Source organism: Pezoporus wallicus, unplaced genomic scaffold (assembly GCF_028554395.1).
Source record: "Pezoporus wallicus isolate ANWC-B61680 ecotype Strahan unplaced genomic scaffold, APGP_CSIRO_Pwel_v1 contig_3858, whole genome shotgun sequence".
Lineage (NCBI taxonomy): Eukaryota > Metazoa > Chordata > Aves > Psittaciformes > Psittacidae > Pezoporus > Pezoporus wallicus.
The window spans coordinates 2171217-2198084 of NW_026638754.1; the positions used below are offsets into that span (position 1 = coordinate 2171217).

Genomic DNA, 26868 nt, shown 5'->3' on the forward strand with positions numbered 1-26868 from the left:
AAGTGACACATCTCCATATGTCTCTTGTTACAGACACGCACGCACCACTCTAGGTAGCATCATTCTTGCTCTTCCTTGAGCAGCTGTGACATCCATGTTTAAAAGCCTGCACAAAGGCACATCTGAATGTATAACACATTTGTAGGTAGCAGTTTTTGGTTGTCAGATAAGCTGGAGTTTTCTGCAAGTGGTTGAAACCCATGTCCACAGGCATAGCTCCTCTAATTAGTGCATAACATTAAGCTCGTATTGAGTTGTTTTACAAGATATGCAAGGGATGGGACATCAGTAAAATAAATGCAAAAAATGCAAAAAGGACAGGAAGGCAGGAGAACAGAGGAGCAGGATCATGTGAAGAAGGAAAAAAGAACCAGAAGGAATACTGGCCAAACAGATGGGTAGGTGGCAAATGTGACTTTATTCCAGACAATGTCCTTCCTGAGCTTTCCGTGACACTGAAATATATATTGAAGAATTCCAAGTTTCTATTTTGGATTTTTTTATATACACAGATACCCTCTTTGAAGCAATTTCTGTTGAACTGGTTTGGCTTTAACTGAAAAATCCCCATTGTCTTTTAATACCCCATAATGGTTTTGGCATTTCATTCTCTACATCCTGAGCCTTGATACTTTATCTACTCTGCTTTTTTTAATTTTTTTTTATTTTCTTAACATATGTGGTCACTCTGACAGCTCTCCATTGTTTCATTTCAAGCTACCGGTTAGGCTGGCTTTATCTTTTCACTTTGATCGTTTCTGCTAATATCCCTTTAGCTGGTTTTCAGTCTTATCCCTCCAGGCAGCCTTGTAGTATTTTTAATCTTTTTCCTTCATAAGGAAATAATAGAAAATAAGTTTTCCAGTAAGTGCTGCTTTCACAGATAAGCATTGGCTTGTCCCAGTGGACTGTTTTAATGTCTAATAACCTTCTTGTTCACTGATGTGTATTCTGTAGTAGCCATGCTGTAACTGGGAAGGACAATTCATTTTATCAGGGACAGAGAAAATGCCATGCTTTTACTGTTGCTAAGATTACTTATGTAAGGAGATACTAAAAGAATCCCCCAAAGAGATATTGAAACCACATTTGCTAAACCTCACAGTGTCCAATCCTGTATATCAGGGATGCTGAAGAATTAAAGTAGAGGAGAGGACCAAAGGAAAATTAGGACTTAGAAAAAATGATGGTGCTTGTTTTTACTAATGTCAGCATAAAACCTGAGACCACTGTTAATTTATAGAGTTTAAGTAGACCAAATACTTGACTGTAAAATCTGCATCAGAATGACAATTCTCAAAGTGAGGTATTGGTCATCTGGAAGGAAACAGAACCATGAAAGATCTGTTGGAACATTTCCTTTTCTGCCTGCAAAGCACTGTGAGAAAGAACAAAAAATTCAGTACAAGTTTTAAATGAATTAATTATTTCATTTTTGCAGTATGGAACAGGAACATATGCCCTGTGAGTGCGCCCAAAATGTAACAGCAGAAGGTGTGAAACCTCAGTAAAACCTTATGGTCTGTCGGCATTGACCCTGTTTTTTTTTCAGTGGCTTAATGCACTGGGGGTTTTTACAGCATGAGCCAATTGGACCAACCTCTCACGGAACCTCTGAGTTGCACACTGCCCTGTCCAGCCAGCATGTTTTTGGGGAGGTGGTGTCTTGCAACATGATCGTTAAGTAGTATGCATGTCTGGTTTGAAGAGGATAACTGCTCTCTTTTAGCAGAAGAGGACATAGGACCTGATGAAATTAATTGTATTAGATTAGCTGTAAAAGAATTACTTCTTCCACTTTCAGGAAATATACATTATATAATTATATTATGACTTCTCCTTCAACATTAAGAAGAATTTAAGTGATATTAATGAGAAAGTAAATTAAGGAATGTGCAGTGTTAGTAAAATCTCAATAAAATACAATTAGGTAAGGCTAAAAATAGTGCATTATGCTCTAGACTTTTTTAGTTGAAGTAGTAAATATACTCCTTTATTCTAAAGCATTAACTAGTGAATGTGAATATAGCAGGCACATTGTTGATGGAAGTAATGGAAAGAAACTTGCTGTCAGCTACACTATACCTGTCATTATGAATGGTAGAAGATTTCTATCTATGAAAGGAAGAATGGGTATTTTTGTAAAATGTGAGTGACATTTATGCTGCATTCTGTCCAGATCTAAATCATAATTCAAATTACAGAACCAGGAAAGCATCCTTTTGAATTTCTTTAAAGTATTAAGCTGTATAAAATATTTGCATATGTGATGTGACTGATAAATTAGTCAGGAGAGCTGGGGCATAGAGGTGAAATTTTCTGCTGTAAGAGAAGGCTCTTTGTCCAGCTGGCTTCATAGCTACTGATAAACTGATAGATTTTAGCTACTGTGTAATGGTAGGATCTCTTGGGCAAATGTAGGGAATCCCTGCCTGTACAAATGTTCATAGGTCTTTATGAAGCCAAGAAAGACCTTCATTTCTGAATTTTTTCTGTATAGATAAGATTTCTAAAACAAATGTACCGTCAAACACTGACTAAACAAATGCATGGTGCTCATCCATGCATGTATTATATTTACTAGAGACAGACAGGAAGCAAATTGTCAGCCTTGTCCAAGATCTTCCTGTACGTATCACCAAATGAGATGACATTCATATATCAGCATGATGATGAACATGCCTTTCTATCTTGCACAGTGGTTGAGATGGAAATTGTAATCGATATGCTCAGGTGTTAGCATGTTTTTCATACTTTGTGTCACAATAGTGTTTCAAGATTTTAATGTAAGCTATGATCCTACTATTTCCTTGCATTGTATATAAATGTGCTTCCACATGGAAAATCCACCTAACAATATTTCAATCTTGATCGAAGAATGGGAGGGAATGGTAATATATCAAGTGGAATCACTTTGCAGAAGGAATATATAAGCAACTAAACAAGGTCAAAGATGCACAAAGGCTTTTCCATAATGCCACTACAGAGAGATACTACTGGGAATACAGATTAAAGAATAAATGCTAATAATAAGGCCCACATATTCCTGGATGCAGTAGCTAAGCAAGTATCTATCTATTTATTAATTTGGTTTGCTAAGTAATGTCTGACCAATAAGCATGGAGACTATCTTATAATTTACTCTTGTTGCTTACAAGGACAAATTTTGATAAAATGAGGAATCTAGTTAAGTTGCACTAGCACTTAGGAACCTGAATGTAAAGTCAAGTCACATTTTCTTCAAGTAAGGAGCTGAAATTTGTTTCCTGAATACAGAAGAAAAACAATAGGAATTTTGGGGGACTTTAGGACTATGAGCATGAACAACATTCTATAAAAGCATATTAGAAATTGCAGCCTCTACAGAATGGATTAGTTAACCCAAACAAACTGTGCTAGAGATCAAGAAGCAGATAGAAGGGAGAGACTTGACATTTGAAGAATAACTGGTTGGGAAGCTGGAGACCTGATAATGGCCACATCAAATGAACCCACCAAGATGGCAGTGGTTGTGGCATGTGATAGAATAACAACTGTCACTTTTGGTTAAGAAAGAGAAATCAAAGTCATTGGTGCCCCCATCAGTTTGTTAGTCTGATGACAGGAGTCTTTAGAAACAATTTTGAAAAATGTAATAAAAGATGCAATGTTTACAGAGTGAATTCACTGAGGTTTGCTGACATTAAGGTTGCATCAGACTAACCTGATAACTGTACTGGATGATAAATTTTTCAGACAAAAGTAATGTAGTAGATCTCATTTGTCTTCAGGAAAGCACTGGCTGTGGCTCTGTTTCAGAAATTATATAAATGAAGGAGATCAGGATTATTACAAGAACTGTAAACTAGTTAATGAGTTGGACAGAAAGGAAATGGCATTAAGCTGTAAGCATTAAGCTGTAGGGAGGCTACTCAACAAAGATTAGATTTGTGACTGAGCTCATTTTAATCTTTTTTTTTAATGGTCTCAAAAGAAAAAAAAAGTGTTGAAGAAATCTGACAAAGGCGCAAAGCTGAAAGGCAATGTTAGCATGAAGGATGCTGGGAATTGAAAGGTATTAAGTGACCTCAAATGGCAGATACAAAATAGATTTCAGTAACTGAAGTTTGAAGACTTGAATTTAGGGACTACTAAGAATAACCTCTAAGGTAAGTCAGGATCTTCTTAGAAATGGCTAAGATGGAGGAAAGGTTGGCTGAGCACTGCTCAGTCAGAGGGTGGCTCAAAGACGTAGCTGTGAAGAAAAGGTGTGTTAATCAAGATATTCCTAATATACATAGGAAAGTATCAATGCCTTTGTACAATGTCTTTGTGAAATGTCATCCAAAATGCTGTGTACATTCTGGTCAGACAAGAAAGAGTAATTTGAACTGTGATGTTCAGAGAAGGAGAACATATGTTAAGAAAGAAGCTTAAACCTGGACTTTTCTCTTGTCCTGGAGAACAAAAGGTGACTGGTCTAAGGTAGCTTTCCATAAATTGAGGAAAGCAGCTAGGAAAAAGAGCTGTTAGCTGTTTACAATTTGAAATTAATAAACTTACAAGAATAAACTGGTCCATAGACTCAAAAATACATTTTCTGACTACCTGAGCAGTGAAGTTCTAGTGAAGGAGGTAAATAAACTATTTATTAAATGACCCTTGACCCATTAAAAAGACAGTCAAGGGGAACACTTCAAGTCCCATGCTCCTGTAAAAATTCAGCAAGACTTCTACTACAGCTTCTGTCTGAAGTTCATGAATTACAGGATTTGATTATTTTACTGAATTCATATAATAACAGATATAGTATTAGTTGTCATGGAACTTACTACTAATTATTTGCTAAAAGATATATATATAATTTCTCATAGAAACTCAGACATTAATGTCTGATGAGTGTTCCTCCGTATTTGATGCTACAGCTTTACATCTTTCCATTTCCACATAATCTGCTGATCTTTGGACATCAATCATTATTCAAGGTACTTCAGCTTTTTGGTTGCGCAACCCTTTCAGATAGAGGGAGATGAAGACTCCAAGATTGCTTTCATGATCATACTTTGTTTTTAGAAATACAGGTCATCAGCAATTTTCAAAATACATTTTTAGGGCTGGAAAGACCTACTGTGTCCATTTATAAAGGAAGCAAATGGAATCACATGTTGGACTACTGTCAGCAGTAAAAAAGCAAGAGAATCTTGAGCTCTATACAGGAAGTATCCTGCCTTTTAAAATTATGTCATGGCATAACTTACACAGAAAAAAGACTCGCTGTTCTGGCTAGGCATTAGGAATAACTTGATTGCATTTGTTTTGACACCTAAGTATTAATTAAAATTAGAATACTCTGTTTTGATTCATAGATGCGGTCTGTTGGACGAATATTTAAATTCATTGACATGCCAACAGAAGAGATGAAAAACATGAAGCCACAGAAGAATAACCAGCTTTCAGATGCCCTTGTAATTGAAAACAGGCATGCGAAGGAAGGGAAGAAATGGCCATCTGGGGGACAAATGACTGTGAAGGACCTTACAGCCAAATACGGCGAAGGAGGAGCTGCTGTGTTAGAAAACATTTCTTTTTCAATAAGTTCAGGGCAGAGGGTGAGACACTTCTTTGTGTGTTTGATCTGACTTCTATTAAGCTTAACTGTAGACATGTCTTTATAAACCTATTCGTTGACTAAAGAGTAGTTCAGTTCAGTAAAGTTTTGTAAATTAAATTGTCACAAAACAAAGTAATCATCTAAAGCACTTGAAGAACAGAAATATCTTGTGTCTCCTTTTAAAAAGAGCTTGTCTGTAGGATTACTGACTACAGACAAAAAAGGGCAAGGAAAATCTGCCTCAGTTATCCTAGAAATCTTGAGGCTATTTACTCCTCAGTGGAGCACAGTGGGGATGGTTGCTGGCCATGAGGAACAGCATACCCCGATAAAATATGTATGCAGCAGTTCCCCAAGCTGTATTCCTGTGCTTAAACTCTTCCGCCTCCTCCTGGGAGAGGGAAGCTTGCTGGTGAGAGCGGATGCTGGGGGCAGCCTGACCCTGATGGAGCAGGGCATGAAAGAATACTGGCTCCTGTGCCAAGGGTAATGCACTGCTGGCTCCGGCGGCCAGAGGGTGGAGGTGCCGTCTCGCCTGTTCGATGAGGGCTCTGCACCACCCCAAATTATTATATAGCAAGCCATAAACAGCTCTATTCTTCAGAGAATTGACAGACCTCTAATTAATCTTCCTGTATGTTTGGGGTTGCATTCAAGAAAGAGCGTTAGTTTCAGTACAGCAGTTAGGCAGAGGTTTAACGCTCTTCTTTAAGTTCATGCTGAAGGATCATCCTCGGTGGGGTGGGAAGACAGGCTCACGTGACTTCCTGAGTAGCAGCCACGCAGATGAAGAGCAGATTGTAACTCTCCCACATAGATGAGAAAAAAAGGTTCAGTGATAGCAACCTGGCTTCACCAGAAGGAAGCTCTGCTCCTAGTTTGGATATCACCAGTCTCTGCTAGGTTTGGTAGGTCTGTCTTGGTTTACATGAACTGAATGTTTCCTCTACAAAGTTGGAGGGCACCAAAATTTTGAAACCGGGAGTTTGACCTCTGTAATGCTATCCTGAAACTGCTCTGCCTTCGGAAGAGAAGCACCTGTGATTCCTGGAGCGTGGAGGTGCAGGTGCCACTGCAGTCTAGTGGATTTACTTCCTGGAAAATCCCTTGGAGAATGAAAAATGAAAGATGCTTTTGTACTGTACAGAGAGTGGGCAAAGCAATTAAAAAAAAGCTCTTTTTTTTCAATGGCTAAGATTTAGGAACTCAGTACAATTTTGGTGATGAATCCTGGCCTCAGAGGAACTATTTCCGTAACTGGAGCATGCTTCTTAAACTGGAGAGGATTTGTCTCTGCCCCATAGGGAAGCAGAGACAATAAAAGTAAAACAAGCAGGGAAGGGGAGAACTCTTCTCTGCTGAGGGGGTAGAATAGCACAGCACAAGAATGAAACAGAGTAGAATAAAATAAAATGGAATGAACTAGAATAGAATAGTATGCGATTGATAGGACAGGATAGGGTAGGACAAGGCAGGGCAGGGCTGCCCTCTTGATAATGTTTCCTAATGTCCAGTCTAAACCTCCCCTGGTGCAGTGTTCAACCATTCCCACGTGTCCTATTACTGGATACCAGGAAGAAGAGCTCAGCACTTTCCTCTCCCCTTCCCCTCCTCGGGAATCTGTATAGAGCAATGAGGTTGCCCCTCAGGTTCCTTTTCTCCAAACCAAAGTCCTCAGCCTCTCCTCGTAAGGCATTCCTTACAGCCTTTTCACCAGCTTCACTGCCGTCCTCTGGACACATTCAAGGACCTTCACATCTTTCTTAAACTGTGGGGTCCAGAACTGTACACAGTTCAAGGTGAGGCTGTGCCAATGCTGAATATAGCAGGATAATTGCGATTTTCAACTGGCTGGTCATGCTGGTCACGCTGTGTTTGATGGACCCCAGGAAGCAGTTTGCCTTTTGGCTGCCAGGGCACACCGCTGCTGACTGCTATTGAGTCTGCTGCCAGCCAGCACCCCCAGATCCCTTTCTGCAGGGCTGCTTCCCAGTCACTCCAGTCTATACTCGTGCCCGTCATTACTCCATGCCAGGTGCAGAATCTGGCATTTCAGCTTGTTAAATTTCATCCCATTAATCATTGTCCAATGGTCCAATCCATCTAGATCCCTCTGCAAAGCCTCTTGGCCCTCCAGAGAGTCAACAGCACCTCCTAGTCTGGTGTCATGGGCAAATTTGCCACTAGTGCATTCAACTCCTACGTTGTTGATGAATATATTCAACAGAACTGGCCCTAGAATTGAACCCTGAGGAACCCCACTGGTGACTGGTTGCCAGCCAGATGTAGCCCCATTCACTGCACTGCTTTGAGCTCTGCTCTTTAGCTAGTACTTCACCAAGTGCACTGTGAACCCACTCATCGCACATCTGGAGACCTTGTCCAGAAGGATGCTGTGAGATACAGTAACAAGAGCCTTACTAAAATGCAGAAAAACTACATCCACCACCTTCTCTTCATCCACCTTATCATAGAAGGGCATCAAATTAGTTAAACACGACTTTCACTTTGTGAACCCATGTTGACTCTCCATGATGAGGCCATCATTCTTTAAATACCTTTCAATATTATGCAGTATCACCTCCATAATTTTTCCAGGAGCTGAGGTTAAATTAACAGGTCTTTAGTTCCATGGGTCTTCCCTCATGCCTTTTATGTTGATTGGAATCAATAGATTCCGTAGATTGCAGTGCAACACAGTGCAGACTGCTCATATGGCTCAGAGGCCTGAGGCACTGTTATGGAAAGGATGCCAGGCAGCAGGAAGAATCTCTTTCTTCACCTTCACCATATATATTGTCACCCTACAAAAGCAGCTCATGCTGTGTAAAACCCAGCTGTTGGAAAAGGCAGTATCTTGGCATTTGCTTGTGGATTCTGCAGATACTGCTCATTCCAGCAATTGGTCAGTGGAATCCCATAAGGGAAACAGAACATTTTAGAAAAACCCTGTGTATTATTTTTCTTTACACCCTAAGAGGTAGGGAAAGGCAGCACTAGCTGGGCAGGTTGAGGACTTAACATTGCTGTTTGGGGCAGGGCAACAGCATCGTGTGTGCTGTGACCACTGCCTCAGACCAAAGCTACCCCACTACAGTCATGGTCTGATCAGAATTAGGCCCTCTGATTTCAATTTTATGGAAATGGAGTAGCTTAGTAGTGTGATTCAGGTGCTCTTCCTACTTGGTTTTTGTCTGCTGGATGGGGTTTTGTTTAAGAGGGCTTCATAGCAAAAGAAAGGGAAAGGCCAAAACAGCTGGACTAATAAGTACAAGGTAATATAGAAGCAAATTTCTTCAGCTAACAGATTTCTTCATCTTAGTTAATTATAATAAAATAAAGAAGAGTCTGACCTAGTGTTTTGTTTAGTTCTTGCCGTAGGCTTTTATCATTCTCAAATGAGTGACATTGAGAATCCCATTGAGAATCATTAAAATTTTTCTCCACTGCTGAGATCCTTGAGTGTTTCTGCCTTTGACTGTGGTTAATGTGAGCAGTACTGAATGCTTTTATGGTTTGCATTGCAGGTAGGCCTTTTAGGAAGAACTGGTTCAGGAAAAAGCACTTTACTTTTTGCATTTTTAAGACTGCTGAATACAGAAGGGGATATCCAGATTGATGGAGTCTCCTGGAACACGGTTGGTGTGCAACAATGGAGAAAGGCATTTGGAGTGATTCCTCAGGTAATGAGATTACTGTGTATTTGTGTGTCTTTATTTTCTTTGGTTCTACATATGCTTCAAGCTGGAAGTTAATTGTTTTGTGCTAATGAACAGAAACAAGACACAAAAATTTTGTTAAAAGGGGAGATGGATGGATGGGTGGAGGGATGGACCGATGGAGGGATGGATGGATGGCCGAACTGATAGATGCAATGATTCACAACAAACTACTTTCTGAGGGTTTCTGTGCCACTCACACAAGAATTCTAGAAATCAGAAGGTACAGCACACTCAAACAGAAGTGTTCATAACCTTTTCTCTGTTCATAATGCTTTTCTCTGCACCTCTGAAACAGTTTGAATGTTGATTCAAAATAAGATAGTGCCACCTGAAATAAAAAATACCGTCAGTGGTGTTCTCAGCTACTGTTTTCTAAAGCGCTACATCACATATTGTGGTTAACGTGTGAATTCTATACATTGCCTGTTTTCCATGACAGGTTAGTACCATAATTATTGCTTTTCTCATATTCTACTAGACCACTAGCTGATTCTCAGCATGGAATCATCACTTTTTTTAGCTGTCACCTCTCATGACTATGTCATAATGCATGCATAAAGGAGCACTTCATGTTATTTATGCTTGCAGCAGTGCTGGCAAAGTAATGCCATTTCAGAGATGAAAGAGAAAACAGCTCCTCACATGGGTTTAGGCACCCTGTTTTTTTTAAATAACTGGAACAAGAGAAATAGTCTAAGGGGGAGAAAAGAACTAAACCTAGGACTTCCCCGTCTATTGTCTTAAAAGGCAGTTACTGTCTGAGCAAGCTGGTAAGCTGCAGTGTGGTGCAAAGCTGTGTGCACTGACAGCTTGAGTTGCTTTAAAATAGTTGGAAAGACTCTTGGACAGCCAGCTGATTGAACTAAAAAATATGCTGTCAGGTTTGCATTTTCAAAACAGTGTTTTTTTCTGCAGCCATCATAGCAGAGCAGAGGTGTGTCATCACTTTCACCCTTTCTTGGGTATGTAGGCTAAAATCTGCTTTCTACCATAATGCAGCAAACCAGCCTAATTGTAGTAAAGTCACTTCTGATCTATTTCAGTGTCATGGAGGCGGGATTTAACTCTAACCAAGGTGTTCCTTATGGCACTGTTTTGGCTTTGGTATCTGTTAAAAGACGCTGAAATGCTCATGCTGGAAACACTATGTTTGCAAGCACAAGAGGAACTAAAAAATTATTCTTTCTACTTCATGATCAGCTTTGAGTTGTGATAACCTCCCTTTCAAAACTGTTTTCCCACAGCAGCCTGAGTGGCATTTATTTAGTGTAGGGCATTCAAAGAAGACACAGCTCTTTCCTCTCTCAGCATTTCTACAAAGATGCTCTGAAATTTCCTTAAAGACAGCAAATTTTCAGTACTTTGACCTTGCCAGAACAGACCCTTTCTTCACTGCCAAGTTACAAACTCAAAAAACCAGAACCAAGGGAGCAGTAGTAAGTGCCCTGGTTGGATTAGTTTCTTGTCTGGACTCCACTGACAGCCTGGTTGGTCATATGCTGCCTGCTTTGCTGAGGCTTGCTTGGCAAGCTGCCCTTTGATAGCTGACCTGTTGTCATTCTTTCTGTCTTCTCTTCAACATTTTCATGTCTATCTATCCTTTAAATTTCTTTTTCTTTATTATTGCTGGCTCAGTTCTGCAGCATGATTGTGGTTTGCAAGTATGAAAAAAAGTCACCCCTTCAGATTGAGGCAGCTGTGCAGTGAACTGCAAGTGCAGCTACATCAGATGAGTTTGGAGGACAAGTATGGTATACAGCTGTCCTCCTGTCCTGGGTTCAGCAGTAGCAGTCATTTTTCCCCTTCTTAGTCACTGGTGCAGTGCTGTGATTTTGACTTTAGCCTGGGAACAGCACTGATAACACTGATGTGTTTAGTTGTTGCTCAGTAATGTTTACTCTGACCAAGGACTTTGTGAGTCTCATGCTCTGCCAGGGAGGAGGGGAAGCCAGGAGGAAGCAGAGACAGGACACCTGACCCAAACTAGCCAAAGAGGTATTCCATACCACAGCACGTCATGCCCACTATATAAACTGGGGGCAGTTACCCGGAAGGGTTAGGTCACTGCTCAGGTCGGTCTGGGTATCGGTTGGTGGGTGGTGAGTGGTTGTATTCTCTTCCCGTGTTATTTCCCTTATCATTATTATTATTGTGGCAGCAGTAGTGGTTTGTGTTATACCTTAGTTACTGGACTGTTCTTATCTCAACCCGTGGGAGTTACATTCTTTCGATTCTCCTCCCCATTCCTCCTTGAGCTGGAGGAGGAGTGGGTGGGGAGTGAGTGAGTGGCTGCATGGTTCTGGGTTGCCGTCTGGGCTTAAACCACGTCAGCTCCAAAGGATGGATGTATAAGATGAAGGGTGCTTTCATAGTATAAACTGTGTCTCCATTGTGAAATTTTCCTATACAGCCAAGTATAACTTCCTGTGTTGGAAGGGGCTTCCTTATCTTTCCCATAGTCATCCTTCTGCTCTCAGCCATTTCTTCCTTTGGGCTGTGGTTGCCCAGCAGTGTTTCTGCATTCCATGTCAGGCTGTCCTTGGGAACACATGGAATGAGAAGAAAACTGAATGCTTAGTAACAAGTAGCCTTCTTGTCCCAGTGAAAAAATATGATTAATAATTCTCATAGCTGAGTACTCACTATAGGTCACTAATGGTATAGAAAACATCATTCTGCAGCCATCAGCAAAATGTGAGAGGCATTTATTGCATGAGCAGTGTAACTTGCCCTTCTAGTAATGAGGCACATTGTCAGTTCATTGTTAAAATTGCACATTTAGTTCACTTTGGAAGTCCCTGATAATGCATCAACACCAAAAAAGTCCTGGCCCTCCATTCTCTGGAAGGTCATGAGAGTTGCCAGCCTGTTTGCTTGCTTCAGCTCGCAGCTCCTGTCCCAAAGCCTTGCCAAGAAAATGTACATTATACCTCAAAAGTTCCCACATTCAGAATGAAATGAAGTTTTCACCAGCACTCTCCCAGCAGGGAAGAGAAATTGCATATGCCACCCTGCTTTCCCCAGCAGAACAAAGGGAGCCTTTTGTTCTTTGACCTTAGCCTACGGCTTCAGAATGGAAGAGAAAAAATAGTTACCTCTCCTTTCCTGGGAGGCTGGCCTACATCAACACCTGGATATTCACTGTCTCTAGGAGAGGCTTTGCTAACAAAAGGAGAACGGAGCTCTACTTTCCTCGTGAAAACTTTCCAAACCTCTCCTTCTCTTTCTTTATCCCTAAATTTCCCAGTGTAGAAGAAAAGAAGTTATTTTCTTCTGCCAGGACCTCACTGATGCCTGCACAGCCCACACAGCGTCAGCCTGCAGCGCGGTCAGGGATCAGCTGAGCTAGAGCAAAGGCAAACCTCCTGTCTTTCAGTATCTGAAATCCAGCATTACAGTGGCATGAAGGGGTGAATCATATAAAACATGTTTCCTGGAGCACCCGACAAGGAAGGTCCTTCCTGTTGCTCACACGTCTGCACTGCTGAAGCACAGCTGGACCACAGTCCTACAGGACTCCTACAGGAGCTCCTACAGGATGTTTGTCATTCTCATGCAAAGCAATTACTGCAGCGATAACAGGCTGTTTGAAGTAGAATTGCAGCCCATCATCCCTTCTTTTTGGGCAGACCTTTCTGATGTTTCTTCTGCAAGAGTTTTCCAGAGTGAGGACATCCAGCTGCATCTGGTTTCAACACTGAAGCTCTTTAGTGTACAGGGCCTCATGAAGATTGCATCCTGAAGTATTTAATTGAGTCAAGTTGAGAAAATACCTTCAGAAATTTGGCTTCAAATGGAGGAGACCTGCAGCAAATGTTCCATTAAAATCAATGAGAAGAATCCTAAGATCCATAAGGTGCTGCTAGCTCAGAGGAAAGAAATTACTTCTGAAGTCTTCTTGTTATTCCACTGTATCCTAGTGGATCTCATGCTGTTTTTATGAGTAAATACTCCATACAGAATTAACATCAAGCTTAGCATGGAGAATGAGGTTGCTACAATTTGTGGGACTGCCAGCTATCAAGTAAAAATAATCAAATCAGTTTTGCTCCTTTATTTTACTTGAAAAGTGGAATTTCACAACTTTTATCTTTGTAGTTCCAATTTTTCAGTGGTTATCTCATTTTCTTCATTGTAGCTGCCTATCTCTCTGCCTGTCTCATCACTTCTCATACCCTTCAGGGCTGTTCACTTCGTAGGTTGCATGAGGCGTGGCTGTTCTGTAGCATGCCAGAGCACTCCTGCATAGGGCAGTGCTGCTCTCCAGAGGGGTCCCACAGAGGCTGGGCTCCTTCAGGGCAGGGGAGCCCAGATACCAGGGAGCATCTGCTGCACCAGACCCATGCACAGAGCAGCTGGGGACATTCATTAACAACCCCACATGCTCATTTAGAGCAGTAGATAGATAGGTTGTTTTCTGCATTGTGGATGCAGTGTTGCCAGGAGCACAGCACTTGGGTTTACCAGTAAACTCTATGGGAGGCAGAGGTTTTAGCATCTTCAGGGGAGAAGCTTACAGAGCTGGTCCCAAAAAACCTGCAGAAGGACTTCACTGCTCCCATGTTCTTATTCTTGTCTGGAAACATTTTAATGTCAATGTAAAGTCCCCACAGGAACACTTATGAAAACAAACCCTTTAACTTTGCTCTTAATACTAAAGCATTCACATAGCAATTTGATTGTCTCTCATGTTGATGTTCTTGCCATAATGTTATGAAGCAGAGGAGGCTACATGGAGGTCATATTGTTGTTACTCTAACTTCTCTGTGTGTGGATCTGGTGTCTGGTTCTAGCTGATGTCACATTTGTTCTCCAGCCCTGGAGTGTATAGGGACAAGGGTCCATGGGTCTCACAGAGGACCTGCACATGGGTTGTGTTTCCATTGCAACAGCAGCTACTCAAAACCAGGATAATCCCTCTCATTGGCAGTTTCTTGTCAACTGATCTTTTACTCTTCTGTATGGGTTTTCTTAGGGACTCCAGGGTCTTAGTTCTTCACCTAACACTTAAATCACTTAGGAAGCCTATTGCCACAAGCTCAGTGTATCCCACACCATAGTCATAATCAGTATGCAGAAGCTCTAGCTGCCCTTCAGAGGGGTTGTTTTACAGTATTTGCGGTGGTCAGAACATAAGCATTACCGTATCTATATTCCCGAGTGTTTTGCTTGTGGGTGGATGTCATGTCTGAGAAACTATTTGTTGCATGATCACACCCATTAACATCCTGGGTGAATCTAAACAAGTGACCAAGAAGAAAAAACGGTTCCAGATTTGCTGCCAGCCTCCCCAGCCATCCGGTCCCCCTTCCAATGCTTTCCTTATTTCTACTTCTGCCATATTTATAAACAACACAGAAGTCCATGGCATTCACTTTTGGGTTTGGCTTTCTTTTTTACTTTAGAGTTCAAGCTTTTTAAGAATTTTGTTGGTTTTTTTTTTTCCCTGATTATCTTTAAGTGGACTCTAAACTGGCCATGTGACTAACATGGTATTTACTCAAGTGAACCCTGTATGGTTTCTAATGAGCTGGGAAGAAGGTGGTGTTGAAATGGAGAGAGAAGTACCAGAATTCAGGACAATGAAATGTTTACCTTGTGGGGAAAAAAAAAGTACATTTGAGAATAGCTTGCTTTTAGTGACCTGCTTCTTGAAAGCATGGTTATTAGGAATAACAGCAGTTTCTGAAGAAACTAGTTTCCTTTATTTCTCTGCCTGCTGCACTTCAGCAGGAATGTTATTCAGCCCTATCTTCTTTAAAACTGGTTTGTTCAGTTAACTATTCTTTACCACTGAGAAATGAAAATACCGATTCCATTAGTTAGATGTATGGTGCTCCAAGTGTGAAGAAACCCACGTCTGATGCTGTTTCCGCAGCATTATTATTCCACCACACCCACTGCTTGGAAGAATCTAATCCTGCTGCAAATATGTTGCCCTGTTCACGCCACCTAACCAGTGTGGGGCATGGGAAAAGGACTTCGCTGTACTTCACCAGAGCATTCATTGTTATTGACAATAATGATCACAAAGGAAAGGGTCTACTCTTACCCATTGATCTCTGCCAAAAGTACTACTTCAGTGATTTTTAGCTATGTGTGCTGCTGCCTCTGCTGCAGCTCCACTGGGGTGTTGCTGGCAGGGCAGCAAAAGTACCATCACACTTAAATCCATTCCACTGACCACAGGGTACCACGGTGCAGCTGCTTTTCTTCTGGTCTCTTGATTCTGGTCTCTTGAATCAGGTACTTCCTTCTCTCTTGCACCAGATAAGTTATTGGCAATGGCCTACGTGTCTTTATTAAGCAAATTAATTAATGTAATTTATTTGCCACTGCCACGTTTAGACTTTTCATTAATCTATTTAAAGGATTAATGTAAATGTGTGTGTAAATCACTTTGAAATCTGATGAAAGAATGCAGTGTTCCCAGGTTAGATCAGATGAAAATTGTGGTAGACTGGCCAAACTATGGACAAGCACTTGCTAAGAATATTTTTCTGGTACAGCTACTCCTTTACTGCTTTGTGTAGTCTTTGACTACCAAGACTCCAAGAAATTCTGCGGCTGTGAGTTGCTGGCATTTCAGCACGTTTTCTTCAAATACATATTTTCTTTAGGAAGACAGAAGAAAGTAATTGTCTCAAATCTTTTCTTTTGGTATTTGCTCTCTACGTACAAGGAAAGAGCAAGCGGTTGTATTTCTCAACAAGGCACTTACATTCTTTGACAGAAAGTTCTCCCTGCTACAAACAGCAGGTGTATCTTGCAGCATAGAACACAACAGTTTGGTTGTGTTCTATGAAACGTTGTGCAACCCCAGTGTCCCTTGAAGAACCTCATTTCCACCAGAACCTGACACACCCACCCCATGTAAAAAGAGATTAAACAAATATTTAGTTTTGTCTGAGTCACAGCTTTTTGAGATACAAAAGGTGTTTCTGAGGGATGTTCGCTCAAATCTGCGTGCCTAAAAGCAGAACTGAGTAGTAAACTTCAGCGTGAGAAGGATGCATCTCAGTGCCAGGAAATGTGCATCCTCTTCATTTTGTGTAATGGAAGGAAGGGATGGGACAGAGCGTGAAGAGAGCAGGGTCTGCAGCACTGATTAGGAGAGCCACATATGAGAGCAGGTTGTGGCTGCTACAGTCATGAATCAGGTCTTGCTGAGTCATTTCTCAGTGATGTGACAGTGAGGAAGTGAGGAAACAAAAAAGCTCTTTTGAGCTAGGACTGGGACATGATGAAATGTCAGGTAACAGAATTATGCTGATACATATTTGGCTATAATCAATTAGCAAAAAGAGAAATTAATTGATGAAAACCAATTTAGGACAGTGTCCCTGAATACTGACAAATACCTAACAAATTTTCTCTCTCAAAACACAATTGTGAAAGCATGTAATTTGGTTTAGGGATTTTTATTTTTTTTTTTTAATATATTTTAATTATGTTCCACATAATTAAAAAATAAAAAATAGTTTTTAAAAGGCTTATTCCAAAGTAGAAATATCGGAAAACTTTGATTCTGAAAACTGCTGAAATTTGATTTTTGATGTTTTTCAAACAAGTTTGGCTAAGTCTTGATTAAGACAACTGCCAAAAAAATGAACGTAAGGATTTTTAAAGTAACCTTTTTTGGAACAATGTTTTGAAAAATCTTAGTAATCTGCAAGAAGCTCCATCTGGTGATTGCAGAAGGTTATTCTTTCGACTGTATGCTTTACAATTTACAATGTTTTATACAATGTTCAGGGTATCTGCCTACCTGTGTTTGTATATCCTTTTTTCTTGCAGAAAGTGTTCATATTTTCTGGAACTTTTCGGATGAATTTGGATCCTTATGGGCATTGGAGTGATGAAGAAATATGGAAAGTTGCAGAGGAGGTAAAACTGTTCAAAGTTACTTGTATCACTCTGGTGAAGTAGTTACGGCAGAATGCAGTGTAGGTCAAGTGATCGTCGTATGTTACATTTATAGAGTCTTAGGAAATAAAGTGCTGAGGAAAGGTGTCTTTTATAAACCAGATTTCCTTATTTCCTAATAAAAAGGTGCCTTTGTCAGAGATTAAGGAAAAAAACGCCAAGATGGACTTCCACACAGAACAGTCTGGGTAGCTCCTGCAGTGATTTAGCATAGGGGATGTTTTATGTTTGGCTCTGCTGGGTGACCCTGAGAGAAAAAGCAGTGGAGGAAGCTGATACAGCAGAAAGTCCTGTAACATTTTCTCATTTTAATGCTTTGCCAAATACATGAGATCTCTGCAAGGCATTTTTCTATCAAAATGTGTAAAGATGACTAGTAAACATTTTGGAGGCCAAGAAAAGTGAAATGTCTGTGGTCTGCCCTAGAAATAACACTGGTGTTATTGCAATAGGGAATATTTATATTCAGCTTAGAAAAATCTTTCCTCAAGATATTTTCCAGTTATTGCAATTCTCAGGCCAGCATAAAGTCAGCTGAGAAAGAGCACTTCCTGACACCGCAATCAGGTTTACACACTGCTCTGTCATGGAAAGTAAGAATCATGGGATATTAGATTTTATGAACCTAAAGGTTTTCTTCCAATTTCATGTTGAGATATTTTGGTTTAAAATTCCCCAAGTTTAGGGACCTAATGTTTACAATTCTGTTCCACAATGAGCTGAAGCCCACGCATTACGGTTGTCAGATGCCACCTATTGGCTCTGGTAGTGCTTGGTAGGTGGCACAGGTAACATAAGGCCCAGAGAAAAGGCAGATGAGAGTTAGGGGAGGGAAAGGGCTGTAGCCTAGAGAACACATGCCTTTTCCCAAGGTACAGATGTCCTAATTAATATAGACTCAGAAATGATCTGGTGCCATTTTCATTGTTGATTTTAAGTTTCAAGGGTCAGAAAATGCATACAACTGTGGCACTTAATCTGAAATCTTCCTCCTTTCCCATCCAGTTTAACCCTATCTCTGCTTGCTGTCTTGGGTTTATTTCTCTCCCATGTTTGGAAAAGAGGAAAGTAGACACTTCCGATGAGTAATTTACTGTTGAATAAAAACATCATGACGTTTTTGGTTAAATGATGTGACAGAAGCTTTTCAGTTGGTCCTAGAAGAGGCAGTTGGGTACTCGGTGCTGTGCTGCTCCACTTCTCTGAGGCTGGGGGGAAAATAGAGTGTGGATTAGTACCCTTTTTCTTGAGAAAGACAAGCTCTCCTTCTGCTTTTAAGGACTGTTTTGACTGTGCATGTGAATTGAGCCTGGGGTTTTAAAAGAGCCAAACCTCATTTACAACAGCGTGAAAGAAAAAAAAGTATTTTGAAGTGTTTATCATTAAGGAGTTTGGCAAATCCATATGTGATAGAGGTTTTCACTGCACAGGCAAGAGTGCAAAGCAAACAGAGAAGAAAAAAAGCTGTAATGCTTTTTAGTAGGAGTGATTGGATTGTTTACAAAGTTCATGCTCTTGAGAGCTTGCTTGTTAGTGACAGTGAGGCAGTTAACTCTGGGACCATGGTGCAGCAAGAAGGTTAACTGTCAGCATAGCCCTGACCCACAATTGCTGCTGAGCGTTTAGAAGATCATCATGAGATCACCACCAGCTTTTTATGCTCCTCGCAACCAGCTGCAGAGAGCAAGGCTTTGGCTGAACACATCAGGTGTTTCACTTTTTATTGCCCCCATATTTCAGCACCTGAGTCTGTCAAACTTGTGTCAGCTTCTGGGGCTGAGTTTTACTCTTGCTGCTTGGACCTACAGGTACCCGGAGAAACCTTGTGCAGTTTTTCCAGCCCTTAGATGCAAAACTGTATTGAAGGACACAATGTGTGTTCAGAGGAGGAGCAAGAAACAAAGCTCTGGCCTTAATTTACTTACAAATAAAATCATGAACACTACAGGAACACAATGTGCATACCCAGACACCACAGTTTAGCATGGTTCCATGTAAAACAGAAACACAAAGGAGGAATTCCAGTAATTTTTCCCCTCCTTCAACCCCCCCCCAATGCAAACAAATTGCAGATTGGTAACACTTAAAAAATCCAGTGAGGGCTCTTCATTAACGTTTTTTGGAGCCATGTAACTCATGTGTTTCCTAGTTCTTTTATTTTACAAACATTTTTTTTCTGTAAACGCTGCTGATTAAGCCAGCAAGCACCATCAGGTTGGACCTGTGGAAGATGCAAAGCTTTGCTTTAAGGTGTACAAAATGCTTCTCCCCGTGAGAGCAAAAAAGGAGTACTGGAAGAAACAGTCAGAAAACATCTCCTGGGCTGGATTCCAGTTTCTGACCCAAGGGAAGCAGCTTCATTTGGCATGGGCACTCCTCTAAGCATTGTATCACCAGTGCAGAGGGAAGACCCTGAGGCCATTAGTATGAACAAAGCTCACAAGACCCTTAGGGCAGAAAAAGAAACAGATGGAAATGCTCTCAGAGCTATAGAGACAATGGCCACAGTGACCTGGGTTGCCTTTTCTGTTGCTATAATGTCGCATATGAATTTTGGTCATTTCTTTTTACCCTCCTAATAGCCAAAGAGGGTTGGTTTCCTTTCAAAAATCACTTTCCTCAGTATTTGCAATGATGTACATCACCACTGAATAAGAAGTTACAAATATATTGCTTTCTATAGCTTGCTAACTCAGAATGTTTTGATCAAAATGCCAGAACTCATCGTACGTGACAAACAAATAAAGCATTAATTCAGCTTCCAAACATAAATCCTAGCATGTCATAGGATTCAAATATTTCAGTGCTTTTCACATCATTCAGCTACTTAGCTTGTAGTCTTTATAGAACAGATTCTCCTTTTCATCAATTTATGTTTTTGCTGTCAGAAATGAAAAGCAAGGAAATTAAAGGCTCTGGTTGCTGTACCCACAGTCAGCATTAGCTGTATCTCACTGATTTCTCCTGTCCTTTTTCTTTCCGTCAGGTTGGGCTGAAGTCTGTAATTGAGCAATTTCCAGGCCAGCTTGATTTCGTTCTTGTGGATGGCGGCTGTGTCCTCAGTCACGGCCATAGGCAGCTGATGTGCCTTGCCCGGTCAGTTCTCAGCAAAGCTAAGATCTTGCTGCTCGATGAACCAAGTGCTCACCTGGACCCTGTGTATGTTTCATTAATTTGTTCTATCTTCTAATATGAAATAGGAAAATTAGTGAGGCAGCACCATCTAAAAAGCCCCTCTGTAATTTGTCTGGCCTGTTACTAAGCCTGATTTCAGTGATATGTCAGCAGTTCTGCCTGGGGGGTCAGGAAAGCCTAGTTACAACCTTAGCTTTATGGCCGATATGTACTTTCACAGCACAAATGCAGCAAGCTGAGATGATGATGCAGGGTGTTGGTGTCCATGCGCCTGAGCCTTCCAGCACGCAGCCAGACTTAAATATCATCAGTAAAGTTACTGGCAGCACCAGCATGTTCACTGCAGACTGAACGCCAACACTTATTTGCCTTTCAGAACTTCCCAAGTGATCCGGAAGACCCTGAAGCATGCATTTGCCAACTGCACGGTGATACTGTCTGAACACAGGCTGGAGGCGATGCTGGAGTGCCAGCGATTCTTGGTGAGTGTTTCTCATAGTCTCACATACTCTCCTTTAATTACATCTGATGAATGTGCAACAATGCACCAAGCAGAAATGATGAAATTGGCTGGGTTGGTGGGGGTCATTCAGAGCAACCTAGTCACCAGAAGAGCAGCATGCTCCTGTTTGCTCTTTCACCTGAGCTGTGGCACCTGTGTTCAGATGAGCTTTATGGAAGAGCTGGATTCCTTCTTTCATCCAGGAGGAAAGCTGTGTGGGCTATTCAACTGCTGATCCAGGTGCCTTATGTTGTCAATTGGCTCAGGAACTCCAGAAAAATACCAGCATCTCACAGAGCTTTATCATTGCAAATGCAGAGACGGCTGCACTTGCAGTAGGAGGCTGCATGGGGAAGAAGGGTTTCCTAAGAAAACATCTAGTGACCAGAATTACTGATTTCTTTCGTCAAGCCGCTTGAATATTCGTTTCTTGTTTAATTAAGGTGACAAAGTACTGAAGTCCTGGGGTATTTCCTTTGTTATATAAAAATCATTAGTAAAGGAAATAAAAGGCAAGTTATGTAATTGTTCTTAAAATTGAGGTTCCTTCCTCTGTATTTTCTTGACCCTTCCATAAGAGGGGACCTTATTCTTATTGCCTCCAGCCCACAGCTCAGGCTGTGTCGGCCCACGCAGGCAGGCAGCAGGCAGCAGGCAGCCTCTGCCCGGAGCAGGGGTGCCATCCTCCAAACAACATTTTAGCAACAGAGCTGCTAACAGCTCTTCCCAGTCAGACTGAGACGCGCTGCCACCACAGTGCCAGCGCAGGAGCCTCATTTTAACCTGTCTCCTGCCTGACAGGAGGCTGGCACAGCCTGACAGGGCAAACCTGTTGTCTCCTTCAAACAGGGGTGAGCAGCACTTCCTTGTTTGGCAAGAGGAAAGCAAAGAAGGCCTGGCACTGTGCTGGCAGCCTTCCCCTGCTTGTGATACAACTTTATTTTCTGCAGTTAACACTTTCTTAACGGGGCACTTTAGCTGTGCCACAGTACCTAGAGGCTTCAACAAACCATCTCAGAGGTAAAAAGCAAGTCGCAAGGAGAAACCAGCAAGCCCAGTGGCACTTTGTAACTTGAACAACAGGCAGCTTATCTACGTTAAAATTGTAATGTCTGTTTTTATGGTTGCAGTTTGAAATTGCAAGCTAGAAGTTAGAAATAGCCATTGTAAACCTGGCTTTTCCTGTTAGAGTAAGTTTTCTGTTATGCCTTCATGTCTCTTCCCTGCTGTGTTAGTCGTGTTAGCTGAATTCTCACAGCACCACCATTGCCCATCTAAGAGAGTGGTATGTTTCTCTAGGTAATAGAGGACAATAAATTGCGTCAGTATGAATCCATTCAGAAGCTGCTGAACGAAAAGAGCTCCTTCAGGCAAGCCATCAGCCACGCTGATCGCCTGAAGCTACTCCCAGTACACCACAGAAACTCCAGCAAGCGCAAACCTCGACCCAAAATCACTGCCTTGCAGGAGGAGACGGAGGAAGAAGTGCAGGAGACAAGGCTGTGAGGTGCAGTGTGGGCACCTTCTTAGTGGAGCAAATCGCCAGCAGTGCCCCACGAGGACAGCACCAGCGCTTCTGACCCTGCAGAGCTGGGCACAAATCAAACCTTGCATGAGGTGTTCACTGCAGCGACTACATGTGCATTGGGGAATTGCTTCCCTTCCATGGTTAATTGTGTGCAAGTTAGTACAGTCTTTGAAGTTTTGCCACTTGTAATGGTAAAACCAGACTTCCTTTGAAGAGCTGCTCTAATTCGGTACAAAAGACATGGCAAGCAGAATTAACCTAACTGGCCTGACGTAATCATTTCAGTCAACTTTTAGAAATGTTCTTGCTGGGGTGACAGCAGGCAGAATGTGAGAAAAATAATCAAACCTGAGTGGAAAATAGAAAAATCAGAATGTAAAAAGCTTCTTTGGATTCATTTCCTTCAAACAAATTACAGGACAATATCAATGAGGCACACAGAAAACTTCCTCCTCTTTGTTTTCCATGCAGCAACTGCGATTCCAACTTAGCCCAAGAGGCCAAATGCCCTTTCATAACAGCGCACTGCTCCATGGGCATAGGTGAGAATGAGGGAAGAGAAGACACTGACTTGCAAGTCAGTCAACATCTGTCACCTCTCCATGGGTAAGGGAGAACTGGTGTTTTCTCTTAGAACCTAGGAGACTGCCAGCCCAACCCTGCGCAGTGGGATGCGTGCAGGCTGACACAAGCAGCCAGTGACAGATAGGGCTCCTGGCAGCGGAACTGTGACAGTCTGCTTATGTGTGGCACCTTGACATGCCTTTTACTCTGGCCTACAAAAAAAACAAAACAGGGGAAACCTCTCAGAAGTAGACTTTAATAATGAAATTAATTTTTATACTCTTCTGGTTTGCAGTTTTATGATGAAACTGAACTTTCTCTAGGATATTTTATTTATTTCAATATTGTTGCAAACATTTACTAAGGAAATGATGTATTTTAAGAGTGATTATGTACTATAAAGAAAAATATATTTGTACAAAAGGTTTTATATTTGGATTGTTGGGGTGGTTTTGCTACTACTTTGATGTCACATCATGATAGAGCTGTTAGAAAAACGAGGACAGCCCCAGAGTTAGGCGAAGTACTGTCCGACGCTGTGTTTGTGCACTATTCTAGTGATACAGACATTTTGAATAGATTATATTTTTTCTTTAAATAAAAAAATAAAAATAAACTGCCTGTATGACATGACATGTTACACCCCCCTCATGGTGCAGAACTCGCAGACCTGCTTTGCTACTTCCACTTCAGCCATTGCAGCCTCGCCAAGCGGGTGCATGATGCTTAACGAATACATTCTGTTTATTACAGAGCCGCTCGGGAAGATCTCACCGCTGCGCCTGGCCCTGAGCGGGGCGGGCTGCAGGGCCGGGCGGTGAGGGCGGCACTAGGTGGCGCTGCGGCGCTCGGACCGCCGCTGCCGGGCCGTGCCGTGTCGGCCCACGTCCCGTCCTCCTGCCGCAGCACCGCGCCGCTGCAGGCTGAAGCAGCCGCGTTCCTCAGCCTCCCGTATTCCCGTGGTGGTGGTGGTGGTTTGGCAAAGGAAGGGCTCCAGAAAGAGCCGTTTTAAGGCACTGCTACCGCTACAACTGCTAGTCAGCAGCACCGCCACTCAAATGCTTTACAACGGTGAAGCACTCGCAGGTGAGCTTTTTATCTCACAGTGCTTGGGCCCTAAACCTGCAAAGAGCAATACATGGGAAGCTTGAAAATAAATAAACGCTTTTAGGTATCAGGTGGGAACTGCGGCTCTGCCCCAGCCTGTGACAGTGTCCCACGATACTGGGCACCAAGCATTACAGCTGGGCTCTGAACAAGAGCCACCAAGGTCACAGGCTAAGCCTGCAGGCACTCCAGAGCTCACTCTGGAGCAGCTGCTCACCCTCTCCCACCCGGGTTTTTCCTCTAGTTCTGTCCCACATTACACAGTTTCTGCGTATTTCCTCTGCAAATACAAGTTTTCTTTCTGTCTTATTTCCCCCCCCCCCCCCCCCCCCCCCCATCCAGTCCTGTATACTGTAGTGCTGTTCTTGCTATCTTCTAGCACTTACCTGGCTCTCTCCTTTCTGTCTGCATGAACATCTTGCTGTTATGTTTTCCATGAAGTGATGCCTCTTGCTCACAGAGTGCTCTGCATACCTTTGGGTCTCAGTTTTGCCATATCACTGTTTCTCTGCCACTAAGCTCTGCATGCTTTGGCCTTTGTAACAACTGGAAACAAACTGTATACTGAAGTAGCATCACTTTTGAACCCCATCTCCATTCTCCCTACACCCAAACGGTTCACCTCATGCTGTGTATGGCTTTCCTCACACAGCCAGCTCTCCGTTTGTACAAGTCTTTACAGCACACATGGCCACGCCTGGTGGGGAGGCCGGGGCAGTTGCGCCATGGCCAAGCTGCAGGAGGAATGCCAAGGATCTCTCCTTTTTCAGGATATTACTCAGAGCTGCAGACATACCATGTGGGAGAGTTTATTATCCAAGTAAACAAGATGATACATAAAGATCAGCAGAAGAGAACCACGGTGGCATGAGGCTCAGTGCGCACTTCAAAACTTGCACAGTCAGTAGCGTTAATTTGGGGGTTCTTTGTTAAAGAGAGTGAGGAGGTGGACACTTGGACCAAGCGGACCAGGAGACATTTCAAGGAGGGAAGAGGTAAATACAGCAGGAACACGCAATAGGCAGGATGTGTGGAAGCTGCTGATGTGAACACTCAAAGGAGTGCTTTGAAGGCAAAAATAAGTCAGTGAGATCATGGTCCCTGCCCTGCAGCACAGCGCACATCACAGCGGCTCCTGCCGTCAGCATCCTCCTGCCAACACCCTGCTGCCTGTCCCAAAGGGCTCAGGCAAGGGCTGCAGGAAGTCCTCTCTCTGCCCTCTAAGTGGGAAAAGGCAGAAGAGGAACATGCTGTTTCTTTCAGGCCAGAAATGCCACTTCAGCTACTTCAGCATTCAGGCTGGAACAGGGGCAAGTTGGTACCAGCCTCCATAACTAGGAGGAGGAGAGCATCTGCTTCCCAACCAGGGTCAAGAGGAGCGCGTTACCTTTTAGCACAAGTGTTCTTGTACTTGCTGTTGGTGGGATAACAGCTCCGAGGGCTGTTAACCTAAAGTTAACTGGGAGGTTGCACATGCTGTTCATGGTGGAAAATGGAGCGCGAGGGGGCAAAAGGGAAAAACAAAAGAAAATGAGGCTATAACCCAGGCACAGTGGAAGGAACAAACAATGACCTTCATGAACACAGGATGAGCATTACTCAAGAGATTTTTTCTTTTCATGAGCTTCACTTCAAATACATTTGATTGAAAAAAAAACCTGTATGTAAAAAAAATCCTTCTCACAAAGGACTTTGTTATTAAAAAAAAATACTGCTATTATTGGAAGGTGTGTGTGTACAATATATGGCTGAAGAAAAGAGCATGATGACTCTAGTACTACATATGATTTCATTTTCAGCCTGATAGGAAGAAACCAAAAAAACCCGTAGAGTGAAATTACTCTACAGAGGATCTGTAGAGTGAAATTACTCTACAGAGGATCTGTAGCTCTCCTTCAGTACAGAGACGGGACAAGGGTGCAAACGGCAAATGCAGCACTGAGAAGCTCTTTGGGCAGCAAGGCCGAGAGCCACACCTGAGCTGTGCACACTTGGCTGTCTTCGTAAAATTCACATACAAAGTGACTGCACAAAGCAGCTCAATTATCAGCACTAGCAGGAACTGCTCCAGATCTTACTGGGGGCAAACAAGTCTGCTCTTCTAAAAACCAATTTTGCTTTCACAGTTGCTTGACTGTCATCTTACCCATTTCAGTATTTTACTCATTTAATATCTGTTTCCCCGGTCTTTCCTAAGATCTGTGTCCTCCATTTCCACAAGCCTCAGCCTGTTACCCAGCATCGGAGCTGCTGAACACCTGATGGTCGCCACAGTTCTGGAATTCTGCCCTGTCTAAGCAGCTGGTTTGAGTTACTTCTCTGAAATGTGGCAGCTCCTTGAAAAGGTGCCTTATAAACATTTCCTCACCTTCATTCTGAATTGGCATAGCTGTTGTAGGTCAGAACTATGTAATTTGTTCTGCATTTTATTTACTTCATCTAAAAAAGTATTCTGGCAATTTTTGTCTCCTCTTTGTTATACAGATTTGGTATTTTAGAGCTACCATCACTTGGCTATGATTTAACGTTTGGGGAAAAAAACCCCAACACTTTATAACTGAACAGCTGTTCATTAACGGACAATAAATTGCTGCTTAAAAATCCTGCAAATTAAACAATGTGCATTGCAATACAGTAACACATTTCCTTTGCAAACCCTTGTGCTCTCCAAAACCAATTTCCTATTCTAAGGATAAACAATATTACTACTAATTTTATTCACCAGGACGTACTTCAGTCTCAAAACACAACCCCTGTAAATGTAGATGAGGTTTTCAAGTGATGTCGAACTTTC

At 42.1% G+C, this 26868-nt stretch overlaps 1 protein-coding gene across 2 annotated transcripts in view; it reads left to right on the plus strand.

Annotated features, from left to right (window-relative positions):
• The window catches only part of CFTR (CF transmembrane conductance regulator), an 88762-nt gene extending 65212 nt beyond the window's left edge, over positions 1–23550 (plus strand). The window contains exons 22-27 of one of the 2 annotated variants that reach the window (XM_057412180.1): positions 5346–5588; positions 9118–9273; positions 17110–17199; positions 20225–20397; positions 20750–20855; positions 22175–23550. In XM_057412180.1, the coding sequence (XP_057268163.1) occupies positions 5346–5588; positions 9118–9273; positions 17110–17199; positions 20225–20397; positions 20750–20855; positions 22175–22381 (975 nt within the window). In that variant the 3' untranslated portion in view covers positions 22382–23550. The remainder of the gene's footprint in view (positions 1–5345; positions 5589–9117; positions 9274–17109; positions 17200–20224; positions 20398–20749; positions 20856–22174) is intronic. The other variant, XM_057412181.1, reaches the window with a different exon arrangement.
• The last annotated feature ends 3318 nt before the right edge of the window (positions 23551–26868 follow it).